The following is a 15,503-nucleotide window of genomic DNA, read 5'->3' on the forward strand; positions in this document are numbered from 1 at the left end:
TTTTTCATCTACAATTCTTTGGCATTTGATTTGATATGAAGACTCATTTTGGTTATAAAACCTCAGATTTTTCTTTTTAACATTTAACCATGACTTTTAAATGTTTTATTCAGTAATGTACAGTTCCATATTTCAAAGGGTTGCATTTAGATTTTAAGTTTTAAACTGGATTTGTAGGTTAAAAGGATTTGCAAGCTAAGGAGAAGAGGAAAGAGGTAATTTTAAAATACATTATTGGGGGGAGGATATAACTCAGTGGTAGAGTGCATGCCTAGCATGCATGAGGTCCTGGGTTCAATTCCCAGTACCTCTATTAAATCGATCAATTTAATCAATCAATCAACCTAATTAAAAAATTAAAAAAAAAATTTTAATCTAGACACCATAAAAATGAATTATTAAGGAGATGAGTTTAACAGAAGTTTTTGTTTTCTGTGGACCTCAGGTGGTCGAATTTTTTTAACCATAATACTCTGTTTAGCTGTATCTTTGCCAGTAGTTCATACAAGCACTTCTCCATTTTATTATTTGTTTAATGATATAATGAGCCTAGGTATTTTAATATTTTTAATGAAAAATTGAAACCATATTGGTTTTGCCTCCAACACCACCATTTTAAACTAAAAATGTAACTTGCACAATTTCCCATGGCATAAAATTAGACTACCTCATTTTAATGGCTACCTGGTATTTCTGTGTCTATCGTATGGATCATAATTTATTTAACCAATCCCATCCTGTTGCAGTGTTTGGATCTATTTTGTTTCCAGTGTTTTACTTCTATCAGTAATTGCTCTGCTGAACATAAACATTTATGCTAGACTTAGCATATAGGTCAGAGCTCAATTCCTAGAAGTGACACCAGCGGCTCATGAGGAAGCGAGTCTGATTGGTAGAGACAAAGTTTCCCCTAGATAAACTCTCCTGGGAAGGTACAGACATGGAAACAAGCAAGAATTGATGGCCATATTTGCTTGGCAGAAGTAACAACAACAAAAAAATAACACCAGTAAAAACCAGAGAATCAGGTTTGGAAGTCTGTACTTGAAACAACGATGGTGAACCAGTTGTAGGTTCTTAAGCTTTTAAAGAACACTGCAGTAGATCAACTAGAGAGGCATGAAATAGTGAAAATTTAATTTGGAGTGGTGACCCTGAAAGCAACCTCAACTACAGCTAAGAATCCATAGGACTTGAAGAACTGAATTTAAAGGACAAAGAAGAGGGAAAGATCATTTTGAAAATGATTCCAGATTTTCCAAGCTGGCCAACCCAGAAACCACAGAATCCTAAGGTCTCAGTATATATTATTATAGGTCACAGATAGTAAGTAATCTGGCAATAGGAGATGGGTGACTGGCAGAATCTGCTATATAATTAGTAGAGCCCAGAGAAAGGGGAAATGTGGGGTGCTTTTTCAAAGATTTTAAAGAATTTCAAACGCTGACAGCAGAACATTTAAGTGTGGGTTCGACTGTACAGGTCGCACACCCATGAAGCCGGCCCTGGTGACTGTGGATAAGTTCAGGTCTAGCGGTCTAGAAACCAGGAGGCAACACCCGAAGGATTGACCACACCCTCGCCCTCCCAAAGAGAGTGAACCCCAGAAGGAGAGCCCGGGGACACTAAGGGCCCCCGCTCCCTTTTCTGTCCTCAAGGGGCTCTGGGCGGGGGACAGATCGAAGCACTTAGGGAGACTGCGGGCTGGGGGCGCTGAGGTGCAGCTTGGACCCGGGGCCTTTCCGCTCTGCATGGTCACTGGAGCCACACACTCCCACCCCCACTCCATACTGGGCGAGGATCCCGAGGTACAAAAGTCCCGGCCTTGGACTCAGCCGGGTTACTCATAAACCCAGAGGAGAGGGTAGGAGGCGACGCGCGTGCACACTCTGGACCGGCGGCCCCGGGCGGAGAGGAACCTCAGGGACAGAGGGGCCAAGGAAGGTCCGCAAATGCTCGAGGGCCCAAAGGCGTCAGAGGGGAACTGACGAAGAGGAAAGGCCTGTGAAGACCCACGGGTACATTAGGGAGCGTCTGCAAAGACCGCGGAGGGAAGCCAGGGGTCATCTAAAAAGTTGCCAAAGCGGCTAAGAGGAGGTCTAGAAAGGACCATCCCCACAAGAACAAGGCTTCCGGAAGCTAAACCCGGAAGGGAGGGTGTGAAGCCCTGGGTTCCCATATGTGACGTGAACACACTCCAAAGGCGCCAGGTACCCCTTAGGGCAGGGCCGACTAGAGCTGTAGCCAGCTACACGAAGAAGGCTGGAGCCGGGTGAGGGACAAGGGGAAGAAAGAGACCCTTAGAGACCGTCTGAAAAGTGCAGAGCCAAATGGACACAAGGGACCGACAGCAAATTGTACCCCTTGCTAAGACATTTCTCGTCAGCAAAGCACCAACTTCTTTTCTAAGCCCCTCCCCTCACCCAGTAAATCTAGTTCCGTTGTCTCTGATTCAGGAAGCAGAGGTTCCCCACTTACTCCTCCCAATAAGGAGCGAACGCCCCTCCTGTGTCGCACTCTTTCTCCTCCCCTTACACCCCTCACGCACTTTATCCCGCCCATCTGTCAATCACCGTGCTAAGCTGTCCAGTGAGCGGGCCAAGGGGGCGGGGCCGTCAGGGCGTCACGTGAGGTCCGCTGTCCGCCGGCCGCGGAGCACGGAGATGTGACGAAGGAGGCGCGTGACGAAGGAGCGGTTGGCCGACGCCGCGGCTGCCGTCCGTGTAAACAAGGCTTCGCGCCGCTGCGGGTCCTGCGACCACTCCTGGCTGGTGGGTGGTCTCGCGCGGGGCTGTAACAGCCAGCTTTGTGGGAGGTGCTTCTCGGCTTCCTCCCTGCCTCTCCCCCCACAGCGTACACACCCCCGGCACACCACGTGGGCGTGAGGCAAGGAAGGAGGGGGTGTTAGGCCGAATTTTAACCTCATTGGTTGTCCCTGCCGCCGGCTTTCGCAAGGGAGTGCTCTGATTGGTCAGTAAAGGGGGCGTCGGGGGGTCTTTGAGACCTAAGGCCTCTGATTGGTTAGATGAGATAAACTAATGAGGTCCTTTCTTCCGCGAGGGGTTTTGATTGGTCGGCCGGAGAGGTACCTGGGAATCCACCCCCATCCCGGGGACTTTGGTAGGTGAGTTTGAGGTAGAAAACTGAGAAATTCCTCTTCAAAGGATTCTCACAACTGGGCTAGCGTAGCCTCTTAGGCTTAACTCCGCCTTTTTTTTTTTTTTTTCTTCACAGGATTGAGAAAGGTTTGTGTCCCTGCAGCCTTGGGAGTTGTTACAGGCTAAGGAGAAGGGATCTCGGTCCCTAGAAAGGGTCGCCCTCCTAGAGATAGCTACCCATGTATCTCAGGAGACTTTGGTATTTCTAGAGCAGGCTTTGCTTTCACTAAACCCAAGGCGGTGACAGGAGGAGTCCCTGCACAGGACTTAAGGATGCTGTGACCAGAAGATGGGATCACGGAACAGCAGCAGCGCAGAAACTGGGTCCGGAGACCCCCCTGAGGGCTTGCCCCGAAGAGGGGCTGGCCTGCGTAGGAGTGAGGAAGAGGAAGAGGAGGATGAAGATGTGGATCTGGCCCAGGTACTGGCCTATCTCCTACGCAGGTAACTTACCCTCTGGTGTGTCCCCACCAGGCGCCACCACAGTCCCTTGATCCCAGCTCCTGTCAGGGAAGTTACAGAGAATAGGGAAAGGGATTAGCCCAGCACAGCTGTTCTGTTTGAGCTGGACACTCAGGGCACTCAGCTTTGTACCCAGTAAGAGTCGTTCTTGCCTAGGGAGGGTCAGCAAGACCCTCTTGTGTTTGAGGCGACCGTTCAGGGGAGTCTCTCTAGCTATGACTACACAAATATAACCTATTTTCTAAGTAAGTTAAAAAAAAAAAAAAAACGAGCGGGACTGTGGTGGGAAAGGAGTGATGTGAGGGGTGCAGAGAAGAGTTGGGGAGGTGAGTGTTGAACTTTAGTGAAATTATTAATACATGATATGGGGCCATGTGGATTTACTGGAAAAACAAGTTTAAATTAACCTTACTCTAATCCTATTCTTGAGGAAAGAATGCTTTGAGGGAAGTGACCATCAGGAATTGACTGGAAAGGGATACAGCTGGCTTTGGTTCTTAGCTGTGGCTCCTTGGGGAGAAGACAAGCTTGGGGATCCCTTCAGGATACCATGTTCTATGCTGCACTCCTTGGGCAGAAGCTCAGAATTTTTAGCTCTCTGGGGAGTCAACTTAGTAGGTTGGTCAACATCATGCAATGTTGGGGTTTTCTACTCCCACTGTAAGAGAATGAGTTTCCTAGTGTGCCTTAATAGCAGGCTGAAAATAACAGCCAAGGTCTAGTGAGCTTCAAACCTCAAAATGGGGACAGTATGAGGGTTTGAGGACCAGCTCTAAGAACTAGATAGCCACTGACTCTGAATTTGGTTGGTTTGGGAAAGGATTCCTCCCCTTTATCATGGTGGGGGGGGTCTCTCCACAGAGGCCAAGTGAGGTTGGTGCAGGGAGGAGGTGCAGCAAATTTACAACTCATCCAGGCCCTCTCGGACTCGGAGGAAGAGCATGACAGTGCCTGGGACGGTCGTCTTGGAGACCGATACAACCCACCTGGTAAGAGGAAAGGCAGAGATCCTAACATCAGAAGACTTTTGTTAGAAAACCTTTTTTAAAAATTATTTTGGCCAAAACTGAAAGAAAATGAGATAATTCAGGGAATGAGGGAGTCTTTGCCACCCTGGTATAATCAGCCACATCAAGTGGGCTGAGCGCAGCTCTGCTAACTGTCCTCTGGGGCCAGAAGACCTAGGATGAAACTTGTCTTTGGTACTCACAGTGGATGCAACCCCCGACACCCGGGAGCTGGAATGCAATGAGATCAAGACACAAGTGGAATTGGCCACAGGGTGGCTAGGACTTAGGCGGATGGCCCGGGAGCACAGCTTTCCTCAAATGCTGCACCAGGTAGGCCTCTCTGCTTCCAGCCAGCCCGGCAGCAAGCCTATCAATGTAGCCAGAAGCTCTGCCAGTCCCAGAGGAGAGAGAAGTAAACTTTCCTAGAAGGCCTCAAGTGCTGGAACTGGAGAGCTTTTAGCCAACCTGCATCAGAGTTTGGTGGGATATACTGCTGTGTGCGATGTTGGTTTCTGTATTGAGAGCAGTATCTTTGGAGGAGGGGGCGTGGTTGTGGCCTAAGTGGCCCTCTGTTTCTGCTAGCAATATTCCCCAATCTCTTCTTTTAGAGAGAACGGGGCCTCTGCCACCGGGGAAGCTTCTCCCTTGGAGAACGGTCTCGAGTGATGTCTCAGTGAGTATGGAGTTTGGTGGAGAGATTCCATGGGCCAGATAGGTCTCATCTCCTAAACTTTGAAAGGATCAGCATTAAAGGGTCCACAGGGATATTAAGGTTAGATTAAATGGGATTGAGGCTTTGAAAGTAAACGAAGTGGAAAAGTATGGCATTGAGAGGACTATAGAAGGAATGAAAGAAAGGGGACTGTACCCAGAGCCAAAGGGAAGAATGCCCTTGAACTCACGTCCAGTTCTGTTAGGATTCTGCTAACCGGGACACTCCCATTCTGAGCTCCCTTTACCCTCATTTTCCCTCTGCTTCCCCAGCTTCTTGCCCAACGATCTGGCCTTCACTGATACCTACTCTCAGAAGGCTTTCTGTGGCATCTACAGCAAAGATGGTCAAATCTTCATGTCTGCTTGCCAAGGTAACAGATCTTTGTCCTACAGACTGCCCTAGAACAAGAGATACACCCCGTGGCTGAGGCTGGAAAGCCTCAGACCCAGGGAGCTCAGACCCTGGCATAGGGCTGCTTAGCCAGAACAACTTCCCACGATCAAGGGATGATTCCACAAATACACCAAGTGAGAGAGATCTGAGTTAGGGAGGATTCCAGGAGGGTGTTCCCTAATTCTGCCTGATCCCCACTTACACAGACCAGACAATCCGACTGTATGACTGCCGGTATGGCCGCTTTCGTAAATTCAAGAGCATCAAGGCCCGGGATGTAGGCTGGAGCGTCTTGGATGTGGCCTTCACCCCTGATGGGAACCATTTCCTTTACTCCAGCTGGTCTGATTATAGTGAGTATGCCCCAGACCTCCACTGTTTCTCCAGCCTGAGACCTGAGATCTCCAAACACCTATCTCTGTGCCAGTTCTCCATGCCTTCTCCTAGGAAGGTCACTGCCATGGTCTGACATCCTTGCCCTGTGTTTCATTCCCCTCCCTAGCTTCTCTCCCATCTTTCCTACCCCAACCCTGAAAGATTCTTGTTTCTCTTGCTTCTCTTAGTTCATATCTGCAACATCTACGGGGAGGGAGACACACACACTGCCCTGGATCTAAGGTACTGGATTCCCTTCCTGGTCAGACTCATCAGAATCTTCTCAAGGAAGGCTCTCCGGGAGCAAACCTCTTAAACCCGAACTTCCACTTAGAGGGAAAAGTACACTGGTTGCAAGTTTCTCTGTGGATTCCTGGGAGGGAATCACCCATCCTGTCAGCCAGCCAGAGGACCAGGGTAAAATAGACAGCTGCAGGATTCTTCCCAGGTTCTTACTGAGGTGCTCCACGTTCTGGTGTGTGCTGGCCGGACTTCTCGTCCCCTTGGAAGTGTGCCTCATGGCCCTCATCAGATTTTGTGTCAGTTTATGACGGCTGAAAGGAAGTCCATTTGACACAGCTCCTCCTTTGCTCTTTTCAGGCCAGATGAGAGACGCTTTGCTGTCTTCTCCATCGCTGTCTCTTCAGATGGACGAGAAGTCCTCGGAGGGTGAGTGTTTGTGGGGATGTCTGCCTCACTTAATGGGACTGGATATCTCTCAGAGACCAGCTCTGCTGCTACAGAGGCTGCACTGGACACCTGTACCCAGGCGACTGTGGAGAACACCCAGGCTTTCTCCAGGGTCAGGGTTTATGAGTTGCTTCACCTCTTGTTCACCCTTCACCCAGCATAAGATGGGAGGTCTCAAACCTCCTGGCAAACACAGCTGACCCTTCTCCCATCTTCTGTTTAAGAAGGAACAAGGGCTTGCCCCTCCTCAGGGCTTCTCTGCAGCTTCCCCAGAACACATACAGCCTTGGTCCTCTTGGTGTTGGCTCCAGAGCCCTTTTTATCCCCTCCCTTTCAGGGCCAATGATGGCTGCCTGTATGTCTTTGATCGAGAACAGAACCGGCGTACCCTTCAGGTATTGCTTCCGAGACTTCGAGCCTCTGCCTCCTGGCTCTTGGCCTATTGGAAGACCTAGAAAGAGATCATAGGCATCCTGGCCTCTTTCTCCCCTAGATTGAGTCCCATGAGGATGATGTGAACGCAGTGGCCTTTGCTGACATAAGCTCCCAAATCCTGTTCTCTGGTGGTGACGACGCCATCTGCAAAGTGTGGGATCGACGCACTATGCGGGAAGATGACCCCAAGCCCGTGGGCGCACTGGCTGGACACCAGGACGGCATCACCTTCATTGACAGCAAGGTGGGCCTGGAGGCAGGACCACACAGCCAGGCTACTGAGGTTCTGGTTCTCCAGGAGGGCATCAAAGTGGATGGGTGTGGGAATTCACCAGGCTCCTCATTAGCCAAGGTTTGCAAGAGGTGGAGTTTAGGGAAGAGGCTTAAGCCAGGAAACGTGAGATCCATTGGTATCTGCCACTCCTCCAGAAGCAGAGCAGGGCTTTCTGTACAAGAAAAGTAGAAGACAGTCTGATCCAGGATAGACAAGGAGTCCAGCCAGCACCCTGGGCAAAGAAAGGGAAACTCTGCCAGGGGTAGAGGTCTGTGGTGAGGCCCGTTTGGATAAAGAAAGAGGCAACCAAAGTTAAAGGATTGGTGTTCTTACCTGTCAGCTGGGGAAAGGGAGCTGGACTGACAGACACCGACATTTGCAAGCTCCGATGCTTCATTATCCATCTTGGGATTCACAGGGTGATGCCCGGTATCTCATCTCCAACTCCAAGGACCAGACCATCAAGCTCTGGGATATACGGCGCTTTTCTAGCCGGGAAGGCATGGAAGCCTCGCGCCAGGCTGCCACACAGCAAAACTGGGACTACCGCTGGCAGCAGGTGCCCAAAAAAGGTGAGAGTGGAAGTAGAACCTGAGATCCTGAGAGTGCAGGGCCGGGGGTGGTAGCTAAAATATTTAAGCCCTGTTCAGGCTTGGCATGGGCACAGTGGATGGGGCCGTAGCCTAGAGCCAAAGTTCTGGAGACCTCCCCTGACACTCCCTTGCCAAGCTTTTGATAACTCTGTGTTTGCTGAACTGTGGGAGAGCCAGGGGTTCCCAGTGCACAGGCTGGGGATCACTCAGAACCAAGGAGTACAAAAGTATTTCAGGGTCTTAACAACCAGCAGAGCTCTGTTGGTGAATATCAGCTGACTATTAGGAGGGGAAAGAGCCACCAGTTGGGAATTGGAAAGGTGATTGTCCGTGAGCATTGATCTTTGCTAAGGACCAGTGATACGGAGAATTCAGACTCCCTAACCTAGGGCTCGCCCTGCATCCCTACCCAGCTTGGCGGAAGCTGAAGCTCCCAGGGGACAGTTCCTTGATGACCTACCGGGGCCACGGGGTGCTGCACACCCTCATCCGCTGCCGATTCTCCCCCGCCCATAGCACCGGCCAGCAGTTCATCTACAGTGGCTGCTCCACCGGCAAAGTGGTCGGTAAGGATTGTGTCAGAACTGGGGGCCTCAGGAAGGGCAGGAAGGTTTCTCTGGCATTCCTCCTGTAGCCACTAGTGACCACCTTAAAAAAAAACCAGTGACACCTACAAGTGAAATTTAATTTAGCCTGGGGCAAGAGAGGCTTAACCAGAGAAATAGAAAACATTCTACTCATCAACAGATTTAAAGAAAAAAATTTATTATTATTATTATTATTTTATTATTACTACTACTACTACTACAACTACTACTACTACTATTTTAAATGGAGATACTGGGACTTGAACCCAGGACCTCATGCATGCTAAGCATGTGCTCTACCACTGAACTATACCCACCCCCTCTCCATCAACATTTTAAATTAAGAAAAGGAACCTAGAATTCTAGTCAGTGAATATAATCAATTACTAAAAATATACTCAGCTCTGTTGTTTAGCCAGTTGAGGGAAGAGATTGCAGATGAAAGGTAGGTGGAAACAGAGACAAAAAGAATGAAACACAAAGACACAGCATTTAGTAAAGGGTGTTGTACAGCCACTGAAGCAGTGTGACTGCACGAAAAGAAACACAAACACAGCCACAGGTCGAAGGAGTCTAAGACAGTTCCACGCCCAGGGAGGCCTCAGATGGAGGCCCATCCAGGGAGAGAGGAAGGTACACCCACATGCAGATAAGGGACAGCGGGTTCACACGTCTGTGTAGACAGCCCATTGTTCACTTTTGTGGTGCCTTCCATAGCTCGTGGGCTTTTCAAAAATTGCTTCTAAAAACTAAAGCCACATTGCATTTTCTTAACTATAGATCTTGTGAAATTTAGCTAAGGGCCAGAGACACCCAAGCTCTGCTAGACCATACCCTCAACCCGAGGTAGGGAAAAGAAACTGAGAAGTAACACCATCCTCGGATGTGGGCTTTGCTTCCCTGGACAAGTGGGAAGTTGCCTGGGGGGCGGGTAAGTGGTGCTGTGCAGGGAGAGATGAGGGGTAGCTCACAGGTCTTCTGGCAGCCCCTCTCCACTCTGGCCTTTCCTGGACAGTGTACAACCTCCTGAGTGGCCACATCGTGAAGAAGCTGACCAACCACAAGGCCTGTGTGCGTGACGTCAGCTGGCACCCCTTCGAGGAGAAGATTGTTAGCAGTTCGGTGAGGATGCTGGGGTCGGGGGGACAGTGTGTGTCTGGGAGATGGACCTGGGAGGGGGCAGTGCCCCCTGACTACTTGCCCCCTTCTTCCCTGCAGTGGGATGGCCACCTGCGTCTGTGGCAGTACCGCCAGGCTGAGTACTTCCAGGATGACATGCCAGAGTCTGAGGAACACCCTAGCACCCCTGCGTCAACGCCCCACCCCTCTGCAGCCTTTTCCTCGCCCCAGTAGATCTGACCTCCAGCCCCATTCATGGGTGAGCCTCTTGACAAGCTCTCCGCCTCCTCCTCCCTTTCTCCCTTCTGGGGGATCTTTGGGGAGTCACTGGCAGTGGATGGGGAGAAACAGAAGCTCAGGCTTCAGGAGCCCTGGGAGATCCTCCCCTGGGGGTAGAGTGGTCTCCTCATGTGTTGACACCCAGCTTGGGTTTGGGTGGCTATCTCTGGCCTGAGTCTGGCAGGATTGCCATTATCTGGGGTGTGGCCTTTGTCAGCAGGAGAACTGTCCTGAGTGTTTTTAATCATGTTTGGGTGTCAAGTGTAAGCTCCTAGAGTAGATGCCTGGGGCCGGGTCTGAAGTGAGCCGTCAGCCAGCCCAAAGCCCAGGCCTTCACGTTGAGGATTAGACCTGCCAATCAGAGGGCCAGGTGTTCTGGTCTTCTTCCTTAGGTCCTACTGGCTAGAGCTCTAGCCCCTCAGGGGAGGGTGTGATGGGTAAGGTGTGTCCTCAGCACCCTCCTGGGGTGGGAATTACGTCTTCTCTCTCTTGCATCTGGGTCTTTGGGGTAGGACAAGCTGTGGTGTGAGAGGCTTCATGTGGCCCCACACAGCACAGCCCACCCGTCCCAGAGTGTTCCATCCCATCAGAGCCAGCAGCTTCAAGGAGGGATGGTGAGGTAGGACTCCTTCGTCCTCTCACTGGCTTTGGCTCCCTCAATAAACTCTCTGTGGGAACCTGGTTCAGTGTCTGCCTATCTCTCTCTTTTTCCTGTCTGAGGTCTTTTATCCTGTCACTTCAAGAAAATAGTTTCAGCAGAGCCTTCAGATATGCTCCTGTATGGGAGAAAATACAGCTTTGATGCCCCAAGATGAAGGGAAATACCAACATCATTTGTTAACTGAGCTTTGCAACAGGCAGTTAGTCCCTCACCAACCTCAGAAACTTGCCAGCAAGTAGAACTCGAGATAGCAGGAAATAAGCACGTTTTAGATTAGATCCTGGAACACCCGCCTCAGCTCTGCCCTGGGGCGGGTCCAGTCTACCCTGAGAAGTAGCCCAGAGCCAAAGAGAACCGAGTGGGCACTGATGCAGGCCCTGTCCAGGCATTTCACAGCTAGGAGCTCATCCACCCTCACAGCCACCCTTTTTTTTTTTAACAGGTAAGGACATGGAGATGTGCAGAGGTCAGGCACCAAGGAGCAGACCCATGGTGTGGGCAGTAGGGGAGCTTGAGTTCACATGCTGCTCAATTCCCCATTATCTCTAAGGCAGTTTTCAAACCAGGATACACACCTCCAGGGGTTTTAAAGACACTGCATAGGGTTAAAAGATGTACCCATTTTAACAGTGAAACAGGTCATTTTAAAAGAATAGTCCAGATACCCAGCCTCCATGTGCTCTCTTTCCTTCAACTGATCTACCTGTGTGACACTGTCAGGCCAGATCTCCTTCCCCACTAGCCCTTTTCTTCACCCTAGAGATGCCACCCATCTTACCCAGAACTGTATTACCTCCAGGGTGCCAAAGGTAAAGGCAAATTAAAATTATTAGTGTCCTCAAAGCCTCATTTAATTAAGGCCCCAAGGACCAACCGTTCTTCTCATTAAGAGATGTATTTCCAATACAATTTTAGTTTATTATTAATTATCAAACTGTGTGAAATGTTTGTTGTACTAATTATACATTTTGTACTATTAACAATTTTAAAATTTGTACTACTAACAATATATGAAAATTCAATCTGGAAGAGAAAAAATTTCACTTTTAGGGCTTTATGATCACAGGAAATGTGTAAAAATTGTTTCAAATTTGTATACTTTTTGCAGAGAAGTATAATCAATAAAAGACTTCCAGGCATAAAAACATTAGAATAAATTCTCTGGGGAAAGTAGGATGGAAACATAATTTCTGACTATTAAGATCTTGTCACGTGTTTTTTAAATAGATGATGGTGAAGTATAGAATCACTTGTGTTTAGATTCTATGGATATATTTAAAAGAGTGATATAAATAGCTTTATTTTGGAAATGTCAGTATATACAATACACTGGAAATTATGTCCTTTGCAGCTATTTAAATTACAATGAAAAATTTTGTGTCCACTTGAAAATGTGTGAGGGCTTCTATAGATCTCGTATAGGGTCCATGTCAAGGTATGGGCTGTAGGACCTGGAAGGATCCTGATGGGTTCATCCCTCGGTTTGCAGATGAGGGCACTGAGGACCAAGGAGGGTTAATTGATTTTCCCAAAGCCACAGAGTTGGGCCCAGAAGACAAGTGTCCTTTTTTTGCTCATTCCTTTCACTACTTCTTGGGCCTCCACTGTGCTCTGAAATCCCTCCACCAGTTTTGAGGAATGAGGGAGGAAGACAAAAAGGGATCTCAAAGCAATTACTGAGTAACAGGGACTTCTCTTGGGTAGGTTGCTCGCCACCCTATGGCTCCAGCCCCAGCGGTCAGGCTGAGAGTCCAAGTCTTACATGCAGCTAAGGCCCAGGGAAACTGGGGACACAACCTAAGGTTTCGATGGACTCCAGGCTGGGGGTTTTCCTTCTGGAGTCTCCTCCGCTTCCTGTCACCTGGGTGTAAACCTGATCTTTGGGGCATTGAGAGTCCAACCTGGGTTGGGTGGGGGTGACTTTGGCTTACCAAACAGAGACAGGCAAACCCAAGCAGGCTGTGGACAAAAACAATCCTGAACAGCAGGCGTGGCCCTGAAACATGAACTAGAACATGGTTTTAGCTGGGGACAGAAACCTAGAGGGTCTAGAGGACACAGGACTAATAAGGGAGGACACAGGCTGCTGTCAGGACACATACCCGAGGCAAGAACCCTGTTGACGTGGCAGTCCTCTGCCCTGGCCCCTTACTGCCCCCCGCCCCTCTCCCTCGCCTGCCAGCTGCCAACAGGGCTCTGCCCTGTGTCTGCCACACCTGTCACTGCCTGTCCTTGTCTGGTGGGGGGGGGGCATCAGCCCCTCCTCAGCTGCCCAGCAGAACAAGCCGTTAGTGGGGAGGGGAGGGAACATGGAGAGGGGGCCGGTGGTGGGGGCAGGGCCCAGGGCCGGGGCCCAGATCCGGTCACTGCTGGGCTGCTTGGTTAAGGTGCTGCTCTGGGTGGCCTCTGCCTTGCTGTACTTTGGAAGTGAACAGGCCGCCCGCCTCCTGGGCAGCCCCTGCTTACGGCGCCTCTACCACGCCTGGTTGGCAGCAGTGGTCATCTTCGGGCCCCTTCTGCAGTTCCATGTCAATCCTCGGACCATCTTCGCCAGCCACGGCAACTTCTTCAACATGTGAGTCCATTCGAGGCTGTGGGCGCCCAGCGGCTCCCTGGGCTCTAGGATCCCAGCTCCCTCCTTAAGGTTTCTGTCCTCCTGCCAGTCCAGGACACTAAAAATACGCTAGGAGGTTGAGGAGAAGGTCAGAGGGGGGAGGGGAACAGAGTCATGGGGGTACAGGAGCAGGGCCAAAGAGAAAACATGGACCCTAGAAGGCTGAATGGGCCTCTAAGGAGATGGCCAATTTTAAGTGGATGGGGGCCGGGTGGGTCGAGGGCAGAGGAAACAGAGAACCAGTGCTGCTATTTGGGACCAGAGGCAAGTCCTGATGGGAACACAGAGCAGGGTGGGGAGATGGGGCTCAGAGGGTCTCAGAAGCCTTCCCTCTTCTCTGCCCACAGAAAGTTTGTAAATTCAGCGTGGGGCTGGACATGCACCTTCCTGGGGGGCTTCGTCTTGCTGGTGGTGTTCCTGGCTACACGGCGTGTGGCAGTGACTGCCCGGCACCTGAGCCGGCTGGTGGTGGGGGCAGCTGTGTGGCGGGGAGCCGGCCGGGCCTTCTTGCTCATCGAGGACCTGACCGGCTCCTGCTTTGAGCCTCTGCCCCAGGGCCTGCTGCTCCACGAGCTGCCTGACCGCCGCAGCTGCCTGGCAGCCGGCCACCAGTGGCGGGGCTATACCGTCTCCTCCCACACCTTCCTGCTCACCTTCTGCTGCCTCCTCATGGCTGAGGAGGCGGCAGTGTTCGCCAAGTACCTGGCCCACGGGCTGCCGGCCGGCGCGCCCCTGCGCCTCGTCTTCCTGCTCAACGTGCTGCTGCTGGGCCTCTGGAACTTCTTGCTGCTCTGTACCGTCATCTATTTCCACCAGTACACTCACAAGGTGGTGGGCGCCGCCGTGGGCACCTTTGCCTGGTACCTTACCTACGGCAGCTGGTATCATCAGCCCTGGTCTCCAGGGAGCCCGGGCCATGGGCTCTTCCCTCGCCCCCACTCCAGCCACAAGCATAACTGAAAGAAATAAAGGCACATCAGGCCTGGCTCTGGCTTCGCTCATCATTTGGTTGGTGGACCTGCAAAGGGTGGGAAGGATGAAAAGAGAGTCTTGTTGTCACCAGGATTCCTCAGCCATTCCTTGCTGTCACTGACCTTGAGTGTCCTTGTACTTGGTCGCTTTCCCTCCAGCTACCCTTTCAGTCTCCTAGTTCTTGCAGACTTCAAGCTATCTGGGGTTCTGATGTCAAGGACAAGCACCGCTAGGGCAGGTAACAGTGCCCTTAGGTATGGGCAGCATTCCTGCTGAGTAGATGCTCCATCTCCAGCCTGATTGATCTGGTTTTCCTGCCTCCACCACTGAATCTCCCCTCTGCCATCCTTAGAGGCACCCTACTTAGGGACCCTTCCTACCCTGTCTTCCTGTAGGGGGCTCTATGTGTGCTCTTTAACTGATGTTCATTGAGCCAAGCATAGTTCCATGCCATGTGGTAAGACAAAGTTTCTGCCATTTGGGACTCATGGGCTACTAGGGGAGGGAGACGATAAACTCACAAATAAAAATAGCAAACACTTATATTGTGCTTATTCTGTGCCTGGCACCATTCTAAGTGTCTCTAAGTTCTTTATATAAATTCACATTATTTAGCCCTCACAACAACAACACTGTGAGGTAGCTTTGGTAGTGTTCCCATCGTACAATTGTGAAAACAGAGGTACAGAGGTTAAGTAACTTTTTCACAGCTAGTAAATATCAGAGCCAGAATTAACCCAGGCAGTATGGGTCCATGGTCTGTGCTCTAAATCAGGGATCAGCAAACGACAGCCCTCCTGTGGCCAGTGTTTGTATGGCCTGAGAGCTAAGAAATGGTTTCACATTTTTTAATGGTTGAAAAAAAAATCAAAGAATATGTTTTTAAAATTTTTTACTGAAGTGTTGATTTACAATGTTTCAGGTATACAGCAAAGTGAGTCAGTTACACATATATATACATACATATTTTATCTTTTCAGATTATTTTCCATTAGATGTTATTACAAGAAATTGAATATAGTTCCCTGTGGTCCCTGTTGTGAAGAATATTTCATGACATGAAATTCAAGTGCCAGTGTCCATAAAGTTTTATAGGAACCAGCCATGCTAATTCATTTAGGTATAGCTGTTAACCTGCTGCAATGGTAGAGTTGAGTAGTTGCTAT

At 50.1% G+C, this 15,503-nt stretch overlaps 2 protein-coding genes across 4 annotated transcripts; both read left to right on the forward strand.

Annotated features, from left to right (window-relative positions):
- Positions 1–2,615: 2,615 nt before the first annotated feature.
- Positions 2,616–11,896, forward strand: DCAF11 (DDB1 and CUL4 associated factor 11). Of its 3 annotated transcripts, XM_014552112.2 has the most exons (16): positions 2,617–2,771; positions 3,235–3,602; positions 4,482–4,609; positions 4,833–4,960; positions 5,239–5,303; positions 5,615–5,715; positions 5,945–6,091; positions 6,302–6,356; positions 6,714–6,782; positions 7,141–7,198; positions 7,297–7,482; positions 7,931–8,084; positions 8,519–8,671; positions 9,708–9,814; positions 9,911–10,070; positions 11,194–11,896. In XM_014552112.2, the coding sequence occupies exons 2-15, from the start codon at positions 3,448–3,450 to the stop codon at positions 10,043–10,045; spliced, it is 1,641 nt and encodes a 546-aa protein (XP_014407598.1). In that variant the 5' UTR covers positions 2,617–2,771; positions 3,235–3,447; the 3' UTR covers positions 10,046–10,070; positions 11,194–11,896. The 3 variants fall into 3 exon arrangements, 2 of the variants coding, with proteins under 2 accessions (XP_014407598.1, XP_014407610.1); XM_014552124.2 differs by lacking the exon at positions 11,194–11,896 and having other exon boundaries at positions 3,235–3,579; positions 9,911–10,772; XR_004320567.1 differs by lacking the exons at positions 9,911–10,070; positions 11,194–11,896 and having other exon boundaries at positions 2,616–2,771; positions 7,931–8,083; positions 8,517–8,671.
- A 134-nt stretch (positions 11,897–12,030) lies between these two features.
- On the forward strand, positions 12,031–14,351 carry FITM1 (fat storage inducing transmembrane protein 1). The gene is made up of 2 exons (XM_006172812.3): positions 12,031–13,326; positions 13,713–14,351. The coding sequence occupies exons 1-2, from the start codon at positions 13,061–13,063 to the stop codon at positions 14,323–14,325; spliced, it is 879 nt and encodes a 292-aa protein (XP_006172874.1). The 5' UTR covers positions 12,031–13,060; the 3' UTR covers positions 14,326–14,351.
- The last annotated feature ends 1,152 nt before the right edge of the window (positions 14,352–15,503 follow it).

The sequence above is a fragment of the Camelus ferus genome, chromosome 6, assembly GCF_009834535.1.
Source record: "Camelus ferus isolate YT-003-E chromosome 6, BCGSAC_Cfer_1.0, whole genome shotgun sequence".
Classification (NCBI taxonomy): domain Eukaryota; kingdom Metazoa; phylum Chordata; class Mammalia; order Artiodactyla; family Camelidae; genus Camelus; species Camelus ferus.

Bases quoted from the DNA above. Each gene is read 5' to 3' on its own strand.
- DCAF11 (XM_014552112.2), top strand. From the start codon at position 3,448: ATGGGATCACGGAACAGCAGCAGCGCAGAAACTGGGTCCGGAGACCCC. The intron at 5,716-5,944 runs GTAACAGATCTT...CCACTTACACAG, and splicing joins CTTCATGTCTGCTTGCCAAG to ACCAGACAATCCGACTGTAT. The intron at 7,199-7,296 runs GTATTGCTTCCG...TTTCTCCCCTAG, and splicing joins AGAACCGGCGTACCCTTCAG to ATTGAGTCCCATGAGGATGA.
- FITM1 (XM_006172812.3), top strand. From the start codon at position 13,061: ATGGAGAGGGGGCCGGTGGTGGGGGCAGGGCCCAGGGCCGGGGCCCAG. The intron at 13,327-13,712 runs GTGAGTCCATTC...CTCTGCCCACAG, and splicing joins CACGGCAACTTCTTCAACAT to AAAGTTTGTAAATTCAGCGT.